We start from the raw sequence: 20,799 nt of genomic DNA on the forward strand, positions 1-20,799 counted from the left end.
ACCTAATAATGAACTCAACCTATATGCTAAAACACCTAGGTCACTAGATGCATTGAATAACTAGAGTCATTATTACAAGAGATGAAGAGAAAGCACGTATGTTAGCTAGTGTGAATAGAATGAATACATACTCGATCATACTAGCTCTGATGGGGAGTGCATGTACGCTAACATGTGAATATAATGAATACATACTCGATTATACCAGCTTGATGGGGAGTGCATGTTGCTTGTGGAACTTGCTAAAAAGCTTGAAGTTGGAAGAAATTAAATGGAAGTAAAAGGGTGGATCCCAATTAAAGGAAGCTTGACCAATCTGTTAGAGAGGATGGATATAATTTTTCTATCAAGACGGAAGAGGTAGATTCCAAGGAAGAGGATAGATATAATTTTTCTATCAAGATAGATTCTAAGGAAGAGAATGATCCTTCAGATAAGTTAGCAATTCTTAGAGGGTCTAGGCTAGCAAAGTGCTTCAGGACAAGAGGCACGAAGGCGAACTAGCATGTATCAACCCTTAGAAAATTGTAAGTGTGAACACTTAAGATGGGGCTCTTTAGAGACGGCCAAAAGGATAGCATCCAAAGGCTAGCACAAGGAATGAGATGGAGAAATGGGTAGGTGAATGGTGCGCAGTTAGGCAAGAGATGCCCACATTGGCATATATTGAGAGGTGTATCATTTTTTATATAAAGTAGGAATCTCATGCCCTTAACAAGCTCTGCCCTAGGCCTCATGCTTATATGAGCACAGAGAAGTAAACTCTAATCTAACCAATGATTATAAATAGAGAATTAATGAAGCTTGACTAGTGAAATGGCCATACTTAAACAGCTAGCATGGCATCCTTTTAATGATCCACCCAATATATGCCAATGTATTGCCTAAATGGGCATCTCTTGCCTAAATGCCACTAGGGTAGATTCAAAACCTAGGCCTCCACTTGAGAGGTGTGGGTGCTACCGTTGAGTTAATGCTCAGAAGGCTCTTAGCAATCTCTTAGAATAGTGAGTATATACTAGGTTTCAATGTTGTGGGAAAATTGCCATACTAAAATTTCTATCATCACTGTGGTAAATCATCGGGTGAACATGCATTTCTACCACAGCTTTGGGTATGGTAGGGTTATTTTTTGGGTGTGGTAGGGTTGTTTTTTGGGTGTCAGAAGGATTTTTTTTTTTTTTTGGTAGGGTTGTTTGAGATCTTGAGTAGCCTCAAGTGTAGGATAGTGGCTTGGAGTTCCCTTCGGCAACTTCTTTCATTAAGGGTCATAGTGACCATCTCCTCTGGTAGTGCTGCACCTTGGGGGTGGGGCTAAGTCTCCACGACATCTTTGCCTTTGTTTTGCAAGGATGGCCTGACAAATAAGGAGGTTCGTTGCACTTGGATTTCTCCCTTCTAATATTAAAAATATTAAACTGTCCAATATTATCATATAATCTATGTAATACAATAGAATGATATATATATATATATATAAATAATATAAAATATGTTTCTAAAAAATGTAGAAATCTCAGTGGTTTATCGGAGTGTAAAACAACGCTCCCAGCCCACCTGGGCGGCCATCCAAAAGATCTCCCTACGTCCACACGCACACGCACACGCACACGCACACGCACAGAGTCTCTCTCTCTCTCTCTCTCTCTCTCTCTCACACACACACACACACACACACACACACACACACACACACATCTAGGGGCAAAGGCTGCTTAAATGGCGTCCCACACCGCATGCAATGTCGTCTGTGTGTCGCTGTTTCGGAAAGGCTTGGAACTTCAACAATTTTAGAGAGGCGAAGGATTTTCATGCTCGCAGCATGGTGCTGGCACGATGGGAGAGGAGTGCGACATCATGTGCACCCAATGATTATGGAAGGTCCTCACTCTTCATCTTCAAATATACTGGGAATAGTCCGCACGATTCAAATTGCAGCATGCTTCGCCATCCTGCAAGGCTTCATCAACTGCTTGGCACATGCCCTAGACCAAGGTACTTTAATTTCTATTATTTGACAGAGTGCTCTAATAATGATCTGGAAGTTTTTCTACCGACATCAGAATGCATTCTTTCATGTTGTTAATCACTTTGTATGCTTAGGGGCTATAACCATGCCATGCGTTTTGGATTTGTAAGTGCTCATATTGTCAATAAATCCTTTATTGTATAAAAGGGAGTTTTGGAGAATCAAATACTGACTGCTTATATCCTGATTGGAGGTTGTGTAAATGTAACACAGGGGCATGTGAGAGTGAGAAAATTGAAGAGCTGCTTGTAGCAAACCCACTTAATCAACAATCACAAATAATAAAAGAAAGTAGGATTCAAAGAAAAGAGAAATGAGACCTCACTGAGAGAGGAACATGCCCCTCCTCCTTTGCTGGAATTTATTGAATCAAACCACGGGCACAAGGTGCTTGGATCTTTACAATAGATAAGAAAATGCGTTCTCCAAATGAAGAGTGAGTGTTCCAATTTATAGGTTTGAGTCTAGAATGGAAAGAGTGAGCTCCAAATGACAAGTGTTAAGCTAATTTGATAAGTGTTAAGCTAAATCGACAAGTGTAAGGTGAAATGACAAGTGTAGGGACACTTGTCTCATTCTAGATGCTGTTCTATGCTAAAAATATCCCAACTCATAAAGAATTTGACAAAGGTGCTTTAGAACTCTTGATCCTTGCGAGAATCCGGAGGTTTTGACGTGAATGGAATTTCCATCAGAGTCTCCCAAAAATAGTAACTCTCCTAGATTCTAGGAGTTGCATGCTTTAGGTCCAGGAAGGTTTCGTTGTAAAGATTCACGTGTTCATAAATGATTTGAGCATCTAGTTTCACCTTGAAATCACTCATTATTTACCTTGGAGTTTGGTCAATTTGACCATCCGAGTGCTAATCCAATAATTTGGGCATCTGGTTTATGACCACCCGACTGAAAACTTTGGGCGTTCTAGCCAATGGCCACCCGTAAATAGAAATGAGCATTCTAGCTTAATTAGCCACTCAAAAGATATTCAAATCACAACTCATATTCCATGAGCTATTTGATAATTACCAACTCACATATGGAACGATTCTGAGCAAGATAATGATTAATTTGAAGAACAAAGTAGGAGCATCGTTACAGTAAAGACTCACATTGTATGGTTTCATTGAATTTTTCAATTGAGTAAAAATGAGAGCAGGCAAGGGATGCAATTCGCTTGGGTTACTGTAGTCCGGATGGTCTATCCTGGTTGTGAACTCTACAAGGGGCTTGCCTTGTGAAAATGATTGTGTAGTGCTTGAATGTGTTGTCCCTATTATCTTTGGTGATTTTGTGCACCATTTGGGCCTCTTTGGATCTCTAATTCGCAACTTTCAAGGATTTTTCATGTGAGAAGAGTTGCCTATAGGATATGCTTCCCCGATCATCCTTGGCACTATGCACCATCTATTTTCTTTAAACCATCTCATAGTACATTACAGTATATATCATTACACAATCCCACTACATACATTTACAACAATGAATGCTAAAAAAAAATAGAAATCTTGCTCAACAAAGATCCCAAATGCCCGCAATACTACGCAACTTTCGTGTCCACTCAGTATTCCATATGGGTTGTTGAGAGACCTAAAAAATCTGGCAAGGTAGACTGGTAGTGTACACTTGATTGGTAGGATGAGAGAATCTTGCTACATTACTTGGAGATCCCTGGTATAGGTAGGCTAGACAGTCATATCCTCAAGTTATGTACAAGGGAGAAGATTTGGATAGGGCTATTTTGATTTACAGAGGAGTCCCTAAACCTATCACCCTAGATGCAATGTTCCTTAGTCATAAACACTACACTGGGAGACCTTTGGTATCGCATTACCCATGTAGGCTCTTTTTTGGAGACAATTGGGAGATCCAACTTAGTCAAAAACACTACACTGGGAGACCTTTGGTATCGCATTACCCATGTAGGCTCTTTTTTGGAGACAATTGGGAGATCCAACTGGGAGAGACACATCTCCATGTTCTGTTCCCTGCTGGAAGGACTGGAAGTAAGGTCCCAAGAAGTTGTCAGAATATGCAGCGGAAATGATAACCAAACTTGGGAACACAAGAGCAAAAACGGAGGCAGAAAAACAGCACAAGAGAGAGAGAGATGTAGGCGTGTAACTCTGCTCTATATACACAAGAAGATGCCGGGAAATGATACAAATAAGGTATGGGGGCTGGGGTCCTATATATACATCCCATAGAGGGTAGTCGGCCAGCAGCAAGAGTGCCCACGACTGGAGAAAAAATCCCACGATTGTATAAATGCAGTTGGCCAGCATACTGATGCCCACGACTGATGAAAACCAGTCGGCCAGCAGCCCTGAAGCCCACGACTGATGAAGATCCAGTCGGCCAGCACTGGGGTGCTCCCGGCATCATCTGGCAGCCCTCCCAAGCATCAAGAAAAATGGAAAAAAATAGGGGAAAAATACGGGGAGTGAGGAAAAATGATAAAACACCTGATAAGGGCGGGCACACCTACAACAAAGGCCCTGGTGTATAAATCTAGGCAGGAGATGACTTCTAACACCCCCTCTCAGCTCCTGGCTGTGAAACCAACCACAGGGAGCTGGGGTGCCGCCCGAGCAAGTTCTGAGAGAGCGACTTCGTGAAGAGGTCCACCGTACTGTCCTCCGTCGAACAGAACTCCAGCAAGATGTCATCAGCAACGATCTGTTCACGAACAAAGTGCCTCTGGATGACCATGGGTTCCTCCAGTGGAAGCCCAAACCTGCCATGCAACCTCCTCCTGCTCCGTAAAACTGCTCCTGAGCCATAAGTAGATTCCCTCGTGTCCGAATCTCCTCCCCAAACTGAGTCACTCCAACCGCGGAGTCGGACTCCATCCAACAATCCCCCTCCTGTGTACAAGAGTCCATGATCCTTCGCATGTCGCAGAAACCACAGGAAACGCAATCCTGCCTCCCAAAGAGACATCTGCAACCATGAGCTCAACCGCCTCATCAGGAAGCTCCCGTCCAAACTGGTGTCCATCAACCAGATCAATGAACCATACAGCTTCTGAGTCAAAGAGACATCACACTGCTCACAAGGATCAACACCTGTTACGGTGCACAAATAAGTCCTGGAAACCCGATGAAACCTGTCAACCACCCCCTCTGAATCCGGAACCACAAAGCCTGGAGAAACCACCTCCTTCTGCAAGTAAGCACGTGTCACCTGCCTGGCTTTCCGAAAGGTCCCCGTGGAAAGAACATCCTCAACTACTGGAAGTTCTATGTCCCGAACACTACGAGACATCAGAGCATAAGTGACCTGTTTAGCTTCCTCTGACTCATGAACACAAGAACTACCAACATCAGTACTGGAAAGTTCCTGCCAACTGCTGCCATCTATTGGTAAGCTATCCACCATCTGGTCTCGGAAAGCCTGTACCTGTAGCGTATCCACACTTGAGTAGCCATTACCAGACTGCCACTCATCACAATCCTGAGGACCTGGGAGAGAGAGTGCTGAAAGCTTGTAAACTCCATTCTCCACTCCACCTTCCCAAACCACTTGGCCTGTTGCTTTGTCCCAGAGAGCAACAAAATGCTCATCAAACTCCACCCGTACGCCAGTCTTGCAAACCTGATGCACTGACAATAGATGAAAACCAAGTGCCGGAACATACAACACCTGGGAGGAATACTTCGCCCCTCTGCCATCGGGAACTATCTCCATCCTGCCCTCACTGTGAACTGGGATAGTGGACGTATTCCCAGTAAGAATATGACCAGAAAGCCTGCAGAGATCCTGTAAACCGGAACGGGAAGGAGTCATGTGCCTGGAAGCACCACTATCGAGAATCCACTCCCGAGTATCCGTTGCGGAGAGTCCTCCAATCTCCTCCCTGCCTGAAGAAAATGAAGCATCGGTGTCCATCACCTCCAGGTGCACAAAAGCCGGAGTCGTCATGATTGCTGCTGAGGAGTCTTCACCCTTCTCGGTCTTCCGCTTGGGACACTGCCTCCAGTAGTGGCCTTTCTCGCCACAATCATTACAGGTCCTCTCTGCCTTCAGTTTCTCGCGGTCAGCGTCGGACTTCTTCTCAGAAGACTTCTCCGATGAAGCCTTCCCTTTGCCCGAGTTACGGCCTTTCGACCGTTGGCCAGTTAAGGCCTCCGAACCTCCACCCTGAGGAGGGTTCGTGAATCGTTCCTCCTGGTCCAGGACCATGGGCACAAGCTCCTCCCACGTGATGGTGCTGAGCCTGCCATTGGTAATCAAAGAGGAGTAAAATGCTGAGTACGAAGAGGGCAAATGTGACAGCAACGTGATGGTCATGTCCTCTGACGATATCTCCTTCCCAGCCTGAAGAACTTCCTGCTGAAGAGCTTGCAGCTTGTTAATATGCTCCCGCATTGTCAACGACTTTGCAGGGCTCATAACCCACATCTGTACTTCCAAGGAAATCCTCTTCATGGGCGATACCCTGTTGTAAAGTGAGGCCAAATGCTGCCATATACCTCTGGCCAGCGTCATGTGCTTTACATGATTGATTACCTGTGGTGTGCAGTTGAGGAAAATAAACGAACGGACCCTGGCGTTGACACAATCCCACATCTGTGTCAGGGTCTCCCGGTCCTTTCGGGTCGACGGTAACTCCTCTTCCTCTACTTCCGGCCGTGGAATACCAACAACGACAAAATCGGCGAGGTCGTAAGACTCCAAAATGGATTCCATCATCACCTTCCATATGCTGTAGTTGCTCCCGTCCAACTGACGGTCCACCGGGAACGTGGGGAGTGTCGGGATCTTCACACGTCTCTCGGCCATCTCAAACAGATATGCCATAGCGGGGATGTACTCTGAAAAGGGTGGCTGGGTGGGAACAAAGAAGAACTAAAACCTGCAAGTGGCGGTCCAGCAAATCAGCCCACCTTCCTCTTGCTTCTCCTCTTCCCGATCAGCCCAAAACAGTCCACCAATCAGCCACAAAACAGTCCCCCTCTTGCTCACAACTTGGGAACACAAGAGCAAAAATGCAGGCAGAAAAACAGCACAAGAGAGAGAGAGATGTAGGCGTGTAACTCTGCTCTATATACACAAGAAGATCCCGGGAAATGATACAAATAAGGTATGGGGGCTGGGGTCCTATATATACATCCCATAGAGGGCAGTCGGCCAGCAGCAAGAGTGCCCACGACTGGAGAAAAAATCCCACGACTGCATAAATGCAGTCGGCCAGCATACTGATGCCCACGACTGATGAAAACCAGTCGGCCAGCAGCCCTGAAGCCCACGACTGATGAAGATCCAGTCGGCCAGCACTGGGGTGCTCCCGGCATCATCTGGCAGCCCTCCCAAGCCTCAGAAAAATGGGAAAAAATATGGGGAGTGAAGAAAAATGATAAAACACCTGATAAGGGCGGGCACACCCATAACAAAGGCCCTGGTGTATAAATCTAGATAGGAGATGACTTCTAACAGAAGTTGCTCCTTAGCTTGCTGGCACTCTGGGATCCTAAAACTCCATAGTTTGTAAGTGTTTAAAAAAACCGTATTTTATCGTACGGTATCCCAAAATTTCATATCGTACCAAAAATTCCCGTATGGTATCATACCGTACGGTATCATATATTCGTACCATGACAACTATGCCAAGCACATAAAATCGTAGCTATCACGTGCACGCCCATACTGTCATGTGCAAGCTATTCTCAGAGCTATTTCCTTGAAGGGCAACAAGATAAAGAACCAGTTTTGGACTTGGCTGTGGAGCTAAAGGAGCTAAGGCATGAGTAGGAAGGCGGTGGGAGTACCTAGGAGGCTGACGGCCAGTATGCATCTCTATCGGCTGCAGCAAGTCGGGTATTTGTCCAGGGGACATGGCGGATAGTAGGTCGGCCAGCCCACTAGTGCTTCCAAGGCCTATAAACAGGCATGGCTTGGCTTCCATTCATTCATTCAGTCCTCCATTTGATGGCAGACTTGTACTTCCTTTTTGTACATTATGAATATATTGAATACTCAGCTATCTCTTTCTCTCTTCTCTATCTTCTGTATGCGTTTTGCATCAAGCATATTCTAGGATGGTGTTTAGGGCTGAAAGAAGACTCCCAGAGCTTCCGCATGTGACATTGGTATCAGAGCATCAGGCTCAGCAAGGCTAAACACTGATTTAGTCCCAAATGAAGGTGCATAGTCCAAGGAAAGGAACACAAGACATGGAAGAAGTTCCCAGGAGGTTGGTTGGTGGTGTTCCACAACGCCCAAGGGGAATGGTAGTCCTGTGAGTCGGGTGCCACTTGGGGCACACCAGGAAAGGCTTTTAGGCAACGGTTCCAAAGGAGGTTGATCCTCCAAGGGGTGGAGTGAGAGTGCCAAACTCAATTCTCAGGAAAAGAAGACCAGAGAAAGTGTTCAGGGATAGAAAAGAGACAGGATGTAATAGATGCATAGATCTTCATCAGAGTTGGAGTGGATTTGGAGACCGGGCTGGGTTTTGAAAAGGATGCCAGGAAGGGAAGGATGACAGGTTGGGACTTCGTGAATAGACAATGGGATGATGACAATCATCCAAGAACAGAAGTTGCAATCCCGTCATCAAGTTTATCAGAGGGGGATGCCATGTGCAGGCTATTCTCAGAGCTATTTCCTTGAAGGGCAACAACATAAAGAACTAGTTTTGGGCGTGACTATAGAGCTAAAGCAGCTAAGGCATGGGTAGGAAGGCGGTGGGACTACCCAGGAGGCTGTCGGCCAGTATGCATCTCTGTCGGCGGCTATAGCAAGTTGGGTATTTGTCTAGGGGACCTGGCCGACAGCAGGTCGGCCAGCCCACTAGTGCGTCCAAGGCCTATAAATAGGCATGGATTGGCTTCCATTCATTCATTCAGTCCTCCATGGATTGGGTCATAGAATAGGAATTATATTAGGTAAATCTACCTTTTGATGGCGCCAAGACTTAGTACATCCTTTTTGTGCATTATGAATATACTGAATACTCATTTATCTCTCTCTCTCTCTCTCTCTCTCTCTCTATCTTTTGTATTGATTTTGCATCAAGCATGTTCTAGGATGGTGTTTAGGGCTGAAAGAAGACTCCCAGAGCTTCTGCATATGACACGTGCCATGGTTAATCTTCAGCATGAACAGCATTAATCCCTGATTTAAGTCAGCATTTAGGTTACCATCAATAGCACCATCACCATCATCACCATAAACATCATCATGGGGGTCTAGGGATCCTGCCGGCAGCTATCCAGGGCTCTCAGCCAGTGGTCCGCAGCCCATGGGAGAACCTAGCAGCCAGTCAGCAGCAACCATGCAATGGTCCAGCAATGTGGGAAAACATGTGAAGAAGTGCAGCAATTTAAGGAGAATTATAAGAATGATATTTGTCCAATACTGGCCGACAGCAGCATCTGTTGGCCGACCAGCACCTCAGTATATTATAAAAGCATAAGACATCATTTTCAGTAGTCATTCAAGTAATTCATCAGCTCATTCATCACAGAAGTCAGTAGAAGCATATGTAGGGGCCAGAGGTAACCCCTTTGGGGCTGACCAAGGGCCTAAGACATGTGCAAGCATTTCAACAACCTTTTGTATCATATAAATACAAAAAAACTTGACACTAATCTCTCTTCTTCTTTCTCCTCTATCTTAATCATGTATAAATCAATATCTTGTTCTTAATCAAGCTTATGGCTGTGGATCAGTATAGCAAGGTTTCCGCGCATGCAACATTTGTATCAAAGCATTCAGGCTGAGCCACTAAGCATATGCAGCAAGGTAGCAGATTGAGTGGTCTGCAAACAGGTGAAGCTAGAGGAAGCATTCCCAGAGGAGGGTACATGCAGAACCAGTACATCTTTAAGCTCTCAGATCAGTTCCAAAGGCCTAGCAGCAAGCATGATCAGTTCCGACAAGTGATCCACCGATGTGTTAAGGGTAAGGGAAAGCAAGCATGGGGACAACAGTGGAACGTATGCTTAGTTCTTCCGCTTCTACTGACTTCTATGATGTCTTATGCTTGCTGAGGTGCTCGTCCACCAGCAGATGCTGCTATTGGCCGGTATTGGATAAATATCATTCTTATAATTCTCCTTAAATTGTTGCACTTCTTCACATGCTTTCCCACATTGCTGGACCATTGCGTGGTTGCTGCCGACTGGCTGCTAGGTTCTCCCATGGGTTGTCGATTGCTGGCTGAGAGCCCTAGATGGCTGCCGACAGGATCCCTAGACCCCCATAATGATGTTTGTGATGATGATGGTGATGGTGCTACTGCTCGTGACCTACATGTTGACTTAAATCATGGATTAATGCTGTTCATGCCAAAGATTAGCCATGGCACGGACATCCCCTCCTACTAAAACTTGATGACGGGGTGGACACTCTGTCATCCTTCCTCCTTGGACTACTGATGAGTCACCACATGGCTCAGGTATACGATTATTCCAAGCCTCATATGCAGTCATATTCTTCAAGCCTTTAATGGGAACAACGGCTCAACCCATAGTTGTCGAGCTGCCCGACAAGTCTTTGGACTTCAGCATACAATCAGACATCTCCATAAGAACTCAAATGCCTTTAATGGCATATGATGCATCATTAGCACATAGAACTGTACCACCTGAGGGTGCATCTCTCAAGGTAGCAAACAACTTCTTACAAGAGGTAATGTGCTTTGTTTCACCACTCTCGAAGTACCAATAAGCATGAAGCAAGCATAGAAGTAGCATTGCATGTGATTGTCAATGCATAGCCATCATTAGTATAATTCTTTCTATTTGTTATATTCCTTAATGCTAGGCTTCATTATGACTGAGTCTGCCCTGTATCTCTGTAGCTCTGATAGAAACTCAGTACACAGACCTTTGTATGGATGTGTGTGTGCGCGCCTGCGTAGGGGGTGTGTGTGTGGGAGCATATATTGATACCAAGTTCTACACCCACTATTGGGTACTGATGACGTTAGTGGGGATTTTGTAGTATCTAGTCCATACTATGCATGATGGAGTTGATGGTTTATTGTCTTGTGGGTGACTACCATGAGGTTATGAATTGCACTTTCTTATAAGGTGAATTTGGGCATGCTCCTGGATTCATCTAGGTATATCTTTATGCTGTATTAGCGGACATGTAAATTTCACATTGTGAAGTTTTCGTCCAAGTTGTAGCTAGTTGATATTGTGTCAATTCTTTCTATCTTTAGTGGTGCTTATGCTCTATCAACTATCTTTTTGTTGTAATAATTCTTTCTATTTGTTATAATCCTTAGTGCTAGGCTTCATTATGACTGAGTCTGCCCTGTATATCCGGAGCTCTGACAGAAACTTAGTACACAAACCTTTGTATGGATGTATGCCCTTACGTGTGTGCTTGCGTGTGGGGGGGGGGGGTGTATGGGAGCATATATTGATACCAAGGTCTACACCCACTATTGGGCACTGATGACGTTAGTGGGGATGTCGTAGTATCTAGTCCATACTATGCATGATGGAGTTGATGGTTTATTGTCTTGTGGGTGACTACCATGAGGTTATAAATTGCACTTTCTTATGAGGTGAATTTGGCATAGTCACCAGAAACGTTTCAAAACATAGAAACGTGAAACGTCTCAAAACGTTTCAAAAAAAAAGCAGAAGTTTTGAAATGCCTGATTGTACTTTTTAGTGCCAAAAATGTCTAAAATATGTCCCACATATACATGGCATGTTCAAATAATGCCTAACATGTAGAATTTCCAGTAATACTACCCTTGGCCACGTTTCTTTGGGATAGGAACGTTTCGAAACATGAGAAACGTTTCGAAATGTTTCTTTCCCAAAGAAACGCGTTTTGTTGTGACTATGGAATTTGGGCATGCTTCTAGATTCATCTAGGTATATCTTTATGCTGTATTAGCGGACATGCAAATTTCACATTGTGAAGTTTTCGTCCAATTTGCAGCCAGTTGATATTGTGTCAATTCTTTCTATCTTTAGTGGTACTTATGCCCTATCAACTACCTTTTTGTTGTAATAATTCTTTCTATTTGTTATAATCCTTAGTGCTAGGCTTCATTATGACTGAGTCTGCCCTGTATCTCCGGAGCTTTGACAGAAACTCAGTACACAGATCTTTGTATGGATGTATGCTCTTATGTATGTGTGCCTGCGTGGGGGATGTGTGTGTGGGAGCATATATTGATACCAAGTTCTACACCCACTATTGGGCACTGATGACATTAGTGGGGATGTTGTAGTATCTAGTCCATACTATGCATGATGGAGTTAATGGTTTATTGTCTTGTGGGTGACTACCATGAGGCTATAAATTGCACTTTCTTATAAGGTGAATTTGGGCATGCTCCTGGATTCAGCTAGGTATATCATGTGCGAAGGTTGCCTCTTCATTGGTGTCACTTGTAGTTGCAGCAAGACCTTGCTGCTACTGCTTCTTCCTCACTCTCTCTTTACATCCTCAATTACATGACTAGGTTTCCGACAATAGTTGCATCTCTTCTTCTTCTTAGTCTTCTCCTCTTTAGACTAAGGAGGATCTTCCTTTTTAGACTAAGGAGGATCTGTGTCACCATTTGGTCCATCTCCATGTCTGGAGCCACTCTTCTGGGATTGTTACTCCATAGAGCGGCCAGATTTGTGCCATGTTCACATAGGGCTAGGCCGGTGTCCCATATGAAAGGGCCAGTCTTTTGGTGTCACATGGATGGGAGCCAGATTTGTGCCACCCATGTGTGACCAGTACTGCATCACATGGACGGGAACGAGTTTTGTGCCACCCGTGTGTGACCTGCTTCGTGCTGTATGGACGAGAGCCTGTTGGTGCCACTCGTGTATGGCCAGGATGGCGTCTTATCCATGGGACTGTCACTCCATGGAAGGACTGATATTTGTGCCGACCTTGTCTATGGGATTGTCACACCATAGGAAGGCCCGTGCCAGGATGTGTGTTTTGCCTATGGGATTGTCACTCCATAGGAAAACTAGAACTTCACATTTCTGTCCCGCCAGTTTTGTGCCCAACAAGAAATCCTTGTAAAGTTTCATGAAAGGGAGATTTCGTCCATTACATGTGCACATGCATTTATAACTGCATGCATAAACTTGTTTTCGCATTTGTTTGCGTGTGTTTGCTTGTTTTGCCGTGCCAGTACACTGGACGGGAACGTCCCCAGTGTATTGTGGGAGTGTTGTTTGCTGACACATTGGTGTGGTGTGTGAACAGGTGGTAAGTATTGTCTTTTTGGCCTTTTTCTAATGTAAAATTTGGGTGTTCACACATATTTAAATAAAGGCTGGATATTTATTTTCTAGTGTGGGTGCCCATGAGCTAACCTTTGATTAAAAGATTAATAATAATTAAAGCATGTATTGCATGGGAAAATAAATCTCTCTACAAACGTGGGTGGCTGATGGAAGGGGAGCACCTATTGGATTGGAGAAGTGGTCTGGATTCAAGAAAAACAGCCGGCTACTGTACGTGTGCTGTACCCGCCTCCAACCTGTACCCGCTTGCTGTACCCGCCTCCTGTACTGCTGTACCTGCTTGCAAACAGTACCTGGTTGTCTACATCTATACCTGGCTGCAGTAGTTGTACCCGCCTGCAGCACTGTACCCGGCTGTCTACACGTGTACTTGCCTACAGAATGCACTTGTACTTGTTGTACCAGAATGTACTTGCTGTACCAGCTTGCACCATATAATATCTTGTTGTACTAGATTGTACCTTGCTGTACCTGATTGTACTCTACTGTACATGAATTGTACTAGGCTTGTACTTGCTATACTAGGACTTGTACTTCCTGTACCAGGCCTGTACTTGTTGTACCAGGATCTGTACTTATTGTACTAGGTGGACCTGACTACATGGTGAAAGGAATGCATCTCCATTGACTCCTACTACAAGCTATTCCAGGTGCCTTGTGTTTCTTATTTGTGTAAAACTAAAATTTATTAAATTAAGCTCAAAGATTTCTTTAAGTTTTGTGCAGAGCAGGAACAAAGCATGTTATGCCAACCATACTCAAGAAACTTTCCTAGTTTGGTTTGTTTTTCCCTGAGTGGTAGTGCTAACTGCGCCCTCAGAATCCTCAGAGCCAATGAACGTTAGAAACACTAGGGAGTCCAGGAGTAAAGCTTTTCTGGGAGAACCAAGCAATGTTCCCTCCACGGTGTACCCCTTTGCCTGTGCTAGTACGAGCGTGTCTCTTGGTGCACGGTCCCGGAAGACCAATGAAAGGCAGGTGTGTACCCAGTGAAGGTGGGAGTGTGCTTGTGACTTGGGACTTCTTCAACTGTCCAGACTTCATCGAGAAGTACCCAATCGTTTGAGTTGTATTCACTCCATGTGAGGAGAAATCTAGCCTATTGGCCCGTGACACTTGTACATATAAATACTCCAAGAAATACAAATGTATTGAGGGGGGGGGGGGGGGGTTACTCTTTCCGGCCCCAGTGTTGGTGTCAAGTGTTATTGGTCATTTTCAGTTTCAATGTTGCTAATAATGTCGATTGTTGATGTTAGTTAAATGATCTAAAAATGTGTATTTTGTTTTCCGATTTGTAGGCCTCCTGTAGGGAGCGGTTACAATCTAAATGGGCTTGTGCTTTGCCCTTAGGCTTAGCACTAGAACCAGTTCCAGATTTACCTTTGCCATGATAAGAGGCAGCAAAAGCCTGATCCGCGGTAATCATGGTGTTCCGGTTGGACTGGGATTTTTCTTCCTGTAACAAGAGAGCTACCAAATCATCAAATGTGTGCAAATCTGAATTTCTCTTCGTCAAGAGGCGAAGAGTGGTAGAAAATCCTTGGAGGGAAGCACCTGTCAGAATACGCAGCGGAGATGATGACCAGATCTGGGAACACGAGAGCAAAACGCAATGCAGAAAATAACGGCACAAGAGAGAGAGAGAGAGAGAGAGAGAGAGAGAGAGAGAGAGAGGCGTGTAACTCTGCACTATATACACAAAAGAATCCCGGAATGATACAAATGTGACAAGGGGACTAGGGGCCATTTTATATGGCCCCCCAACAGCAGTCGGCCTGCTGTAGGGCAGCCGACAGGACCACAATCCCACGACTTGCTGAAATACACAGTCGGCCTGCCGGATGGTGTTGGCCAGATCATCTGGGGGGTCGTGGACCTGAAGCAACGCAAACAGCCAGTAGGAGCATGTCAGATGCAGTCGGCCAGCTTCAAAGGTCCACCTTCCACCATGGGGCTGCCACCCAAGCCACAGAAAAATAGGAAAAAATGGAAAAAAAATATGGGGAGTGAGGAAAAATGATAACACACCTACAAAGGGTGGGCACACCCACAAGAGAGGCCCTGGTGTATATATATAGACAGGAGATGACTTCTAACACCCCCTCTCAGCTCCTGACCGTGAAACCAACCACAGGGAGCTGGGGTGCCGCCTGAGCAAATCCTAAGATAGCGACTTCGTGAAGAGGTCCACCGTACTGTCCTCCGTCGAACAGAACTCTAGCAAGATGTCATCAGCAACGATCTGTTCACGAACAAAGTGCCTCTGGATGACCATGGGTTCCTCCAGTGGAAGCCCAATCCTGCAATGCAACCTCTGCAACCTCACAACCTCACGAGCAGCATCACAAGCAGCCCGGTACTCTGCCTCTGTCGACGACAAGGCAAAGGATGACTGTCTCTTACTGCTCCTGGACCTGAAGTAGATCCCCTCGTGTCCGGATCTCCTCCCCAAACTGAGTCACTCCAACTGTGGATTCGGACTCCAACCATCAATCCCCCTCCTGTGTAAAAGAGTCCATGATCCTTCACATGCCGTAGAAACCACAAGATACGCAATCCTGCCTCCCAAAGAGTCATCTGCAACCATGAGCTCAACTGCCTCATCAGGAAGCTCACGTCCAAGCTAGTGTCCATCAACCAAATCAATGAACCATTTTGCTTCTGAGTCAAAGAGGCATCACACTGCTCACAAGGATCAACACCTATTACGGTGCAAAGCCAAGTCCTGGAAACCTGCTGAAGACCACGCAAGGCCTTCCTGAAACCTGTCAACCACCCCCTCTGAATCCGGAACCACAAAGCCTGGAGTATACACCTCCTTCTGCAAGTAATCAAATGCCACCTGCCTGGCTTTCTGAGAGGTCCCCGTGGAAAGAACATCCTCATCTGCAGGAGTTTCTTTGTCTCGAATATTAAGAGACATCAGAGCATAAGACCTGTTCAGTTTCCTTTGACTGACGAACACAAGAACTACCAACATCAGTACTGGAAAGTTCCTGCCAACTACTGCCATTAACTGGCAAGCTATCCGCCATCTGGTCCCGGAAAGCCTGCACCTGCAGCGTATCCACACTTAAGTGGCCATGACCAGACTGCCACTCATCACAAACCTGGGGACTTGGGAGAGAGAGTGCTGAAAGCTTGTAAACTCCATTCTCCACTTTGCCTTCCCAAATCACCTGGCATGTTGCTTTGTCCCGAAGAGCAACAAAATGCTCATCAAACTCCACCCGTATGCCAGTCTTGCAAACCTGATGCACTGACAACAGATGAAAACCAAGTGACGGAACATACACCACCTGGGAGGAATGCTTCCCCCCTTTGCCATCGGGAACTATCTCCAACCTGTCCTCACTGTGAACTGGGATAGTGGATGTATCCCTAGTAAGAATGTGACCAAAATACTTGCAGAGATCCTGTGAATTTGAACAGGAAGGAGTCATGTGCCTGGAAGCACCACTGCCTAGAATCCACTCCCGAGTATCCGTTGCGGAGAATCCTCCAACCTCCTCCTTGCCTGAAGAAAATGAAACATCGGTGTCCATCACCTCCATGTGCACAAAAGCCGGAGTTTTCATGATTGTTGCTGAGGAATCTTCACCCTTCTCGGTCTTCCGCTTGGGACACTACCTCCAATAGTGGCCTTTCTCGCCACAATCATTAGAGGTCCTCTCTGCCTTTAGTTTCTCGCGGTCAGTAACGGACTTCTTCTCAGAAGACTTCTCCGATGAAGCCTTTCCTTTGTCCGTGTTACGGCCTTTCGACCGTTGGCGAGTTAAGGCCTCCGAACCTCCTCCCTGAGGAGGGTTCGTGAATCGTTCCTCCTGGTCCAAGACCATGGGCACAAGCTCCTCCCACGTGATGGTGCTGAGCCTGCCACTGGTAATCAAAGACGAGTAAAATGCTGAGTACTGAGAGGGCAAGTGTGACAGCAACATTATGGCCATGTCCTCTGATGATATCTCCTTCCCAGCCTGAAGAACTTCCTGCTGAAGAGCCTATAGCTTGTTAATATGCTCTTGCATCGTCGACGACTTTGCAGGGCTCATACCCGCATCTGTACTTCCAAGGAAATCCTCTTCATGGGCGATACCCGGTTGTAAAGAGAAGCCAAATGCTGGCATATACCTCTGGCCAGCATCATATGCTTTACATGATTGATTACCTGCGGTGTGCAGTTGAGAAAGATAAACGAACGGACCCTGGCGTTGACACGATCCCACATCTGTACCTGTGCCTCCCGGTCCCTTTGGATTGACGGTAACTCCCCTTCCTCTACTTCCAGCCGTGGAACCCCAACGACGACGAAATTAGCGAGGTCGTAAGACTCCAGAACAAATTCCATCATAACCTTCCATATGCCGTAGTTGTTCCCGTCCAACTGACGGTCCATCGGGAACGTGGGGAGTGTAGAGATCTTCACATGTCTCTCGGCCATCTCTAACAGAGCTGCCATTGCGGGGATGTACTCTGAAAAAGGGTGGGTGGGGGGGAACAAAGAAGAACTTACACCTGCAAGTGGCTGTCCAGCAAATCAGCCCGCCGTTCTCTTGCTTCTCCTCTTCCCAAACAGTCCCGAACAGTCCACCAATCAGCAACACAACAGTCCCCCTCTTGCTCAAACAAATCCCAAGAACTATCTAGAGCCTAGGCTCTGATACCATGTCAGAATATGCAGCAGAGATAATGACCAGATCTGGGAACACGAGAGCAAAACGCAATGCAGAAAATAACGAAACAAGAAAGAGAGAGATAGAGGCGTGTAACTCTGCTCTATATACACAAAAGTATCCCGGAATGATACAAATGTGACAAGGGGGCTGGGGGCCATTTTATATGGCCCCGCAACAGCAGTCGGCTTGTTGTAGGGCAGCCGACAGGACTACAATCCCACGACTTGCTGAAATGCAGAGTCGGCCAGCAGCATGGTGTTGGCCAGATCATCTTGGGGGGTCGTGGACCTGAAGCAACACAAACAGCCAGCAGAGCAGCATGGCAGATGCAGTCGGCCAGCTTCAGAGGTCCACCTTCCACCACGGGGCTGCCACCCAAGCCACAGGAAAAAAAGGGAAAAATGGGGAAAAAATACGGGGAGTGAGGAAAAATGATAACACTTTTGCAGAGGGCGGGCACACGCACAAGAGAGGCCCTGGTGTATATATATAGACAGGAGATGACTTCTAACAGCATCATAGTACAGAGGAAGCTCAAACAGCCATAGACAAGCAAAAAAAAGACCATTACCTCCTAAAAATGTAAAATTTTTTGGGAAAAAAAATTTTGGAAAAAGTTTTTTTTTTGGGGGGGGAAAATCCGTAGGAGTCTGTATGGTATTCCGTATGATATGGTCTTGTACGCCGTACGGAAACAACTATGAGTGTGTGTAGGGATAGAAAAGTTATATGAATAGAGGCTTGATGACCAAAACAGACCCCAGAGATGGGTGTCGAAATGTTGTATGTCGATGCTGAGTGCACGAAAAGAGGGCACGAGGAATGCCGGATTCAACCCAGGGCTCAATTCAGCTCTGTTTTTGGAGAAGCTGAAGATTTGCAGGGGGGATTCGATGGCCTAAATGGGCTCTGATTCGGGAGTTTTTCCGGCTTGCGAGACTCAGAAAATGATGAGGAATACAAGTGTGCAAAAGCAGGCAAAAAAATTTTAGTCCGAGGGCTTGGCTCTGCAATGGTGGCGTTGCCGGCGGTGCTAGGGCGGTGGAGGTGGAAATCTCCAAATCAAAAATTGATTTGGGGCTTCTCAAATTGATACTTGGGTGAGGCCTTTTGCATAGGCGGCGCTTTGGAACAGTTGGCCGAGCAGGTGGAGACGGCTCTTTTTGGGTGGTGGCTGCAAGCTGCTGGCGCCAACTGCAGGGATGCTGTGGCGTTGGCTGGGAAGGGCGGCAGGTGAAGAGCGGCGCCAAAGAACAGCACGAGTGCTAAGCTGCTGTCGTGGGGCTGGGAAGTTGCAGCAGGTGAAGGGTGGCACCAAAGAGCAGGGCGGATGCGAAGCTCCAGGCCCATGCGCACAGGCCCTCGAACAGCCCATCACGATTTCGCTGTCATGCAGCTCGCATAAGCCCAAGACATTGGCAGTTTCATTTGACGTGCAAGAGGTGGTCACAGATGGGCAGACTGCTCTATGGTGAACAGCAACAGGGCAGTGTGCTGTAGATATCCACAGCTCTTCTTGGGCATGTGTCACCTTCAATTAAACTTATGTTTTGCACTGTGACGAAAATCTAATTGCAGCATCTTAAAATGTTTAGAATTTTAGGGACATGGTGGTTAACAATGTCCTAATCTTCCCTTCATGCCTGATTTGATTCTTTTTGTCTTGTCAGGCAGACAATATCAAGAATTTGCACCACAACTTCGTTGAATATGAGGGCAAGCTTTGCATCTGATGATGGCCTTCGTAGCAGCACCCTGGGAAAGAATACGGGATTTGGTCGATTTAGTGGCACACGTCTCAGCAGAGTTTTGCGTGTTAGACAAAGGCAGTTGCTTGGAAAGGTCAACGAAGGTCGGAAGAAGTTGCCAATGAAGGTTTTTCTTGTTCTCCTGGGCTATTATTCAGCAAATGCATTGGCTACAATACTGGGTCAGACAGGTGACTGGGATGTCTTGGTAGCAGGCATTGTTGTGGCTATAATTGAGTTGATAGGCTCCTTAATGTACCAGAAACCATCTATGGCAGGACCTTTTAAAGGGTTTCTGATAATGCTGAATTATTGGAAGGCAGGGTTTACCTTAGGGCTTTTCGTGGATGCGTTCAAGGTAGGTAGTTAGCATAGAAAGGCAGTGTATTTGTTTTTTAAGGCACAGCAGCATTCTGAACATTTGCCAAGGAAAAACTCAAGAGAGTGGAGTGGCTTTGATAACAATTGTAATTTGTAAAATATGCCTAAGCATTTTGTATTTTACCACTGGTCTAATAACTGATCCCCGTTATTGGTGTGCGTTTGGAAAAGGAAAGAGTAAGTGGTGTATAGGAATTTCGGAAAGCCAAAACTTACAAACATAACAGAAGCTGAAGAAAATAAGCACTCTCTTGTTTCTCCTTGCTTCATAACGAAAGAAAAAATTTATATTTTTGCCTTCGAAAGACTTTATGGATCTTTGAGACCAAAAGTAGTACAAGGTTCCATGTGATACTGAGCCATGGAATAGACTAAAAGAAACCTAAAAACCTCATACAAAAGGATAGACTAGCTTTATGCCTATCTCATCATCATCATCATAGTGAGTATGTGGATAGTGGCTACATATGAAAATACGCCTCGATATCAGACAATGGAGAGTGTGTCAGGTATCATCCTCATCCATTATTGTATCAGTACAAAGGAGAGCTTGTGTATGACTTGTCAGGAGGCTTGCTAGTGGGGTAGTGCCCTATGTTGTTGAATACTTTTTCTGACTTGGAGCTACCGAGTGGAGGGTTGATGTGGACTCCAGAAGGTTGGGGTGGGCCGTGGATTGGTGCAGTATGTCCTCTTTTGAGTGGGTTTGCAATCGGACCTCCTGAGTGGGTTTACGGGCT

The 20,799-nt window shown here is 45.8% G+C and overlaps 1 protein-coding gene across 1 annotated transcript; it reads left to right on the forward strand.

Moving 5' to 3' along the window:
• Positions 1-1,549: 1,549 nt before the first annotated feature.
• Positions 1,550-20,182, forward strand: LOC147620421 (ycf20-like protein). The gene is made up of 2 exons (XM_086824637.1): positions 1,550-1,995; positions 19,601-20,182. Exons 1-2 carry the CDS (start codon positions 1,742-1,744, stop codon positions 20,046-20,048), a joined length of 702 nt encoding a protein of 233 aa, XP_086680763.1. The 5' UTR covers positions 1,550-1,741; the 3' UTR covers positions 20,049-20,182.
• The last annotated feature ends 617 nt before the right edge of the window (positions 20,183-20,799 follow it).

The sequence above is a fragment of the Cibotium barometz genome, chromosome 31 (genome assembly GCF_041138505.1).
Source record: "Cibotium barometz isolate CiBa-2024 chromosome 31, ASM4113850v1, whole genome shotgun sequence".
Lineage (NCBI taxonomy): Eukaryota > Viridiplantae > Streptophyta > Polypodiopsida > Cyatheales > Cibotiaceae > Cibotium > Cibotium barometz.

Bases quoted from the DNA above. Each gene is read 5' to 3' on its own strand.
- LOC147620421 (XM_086824637.1), top strand. From the start codon at position 1,742: ATGTCGTCTGTGTGTCGCTGTTTCGGAAAGGCTTGGAACTTCAACAAT. The intron at 1,996-19,600 runs GTACTTTAATTT...TTGTCTTGTCAG, and splicing joins GGCACATGCCCTAGACCAAG to GCAGACAATATCAAGAATTT.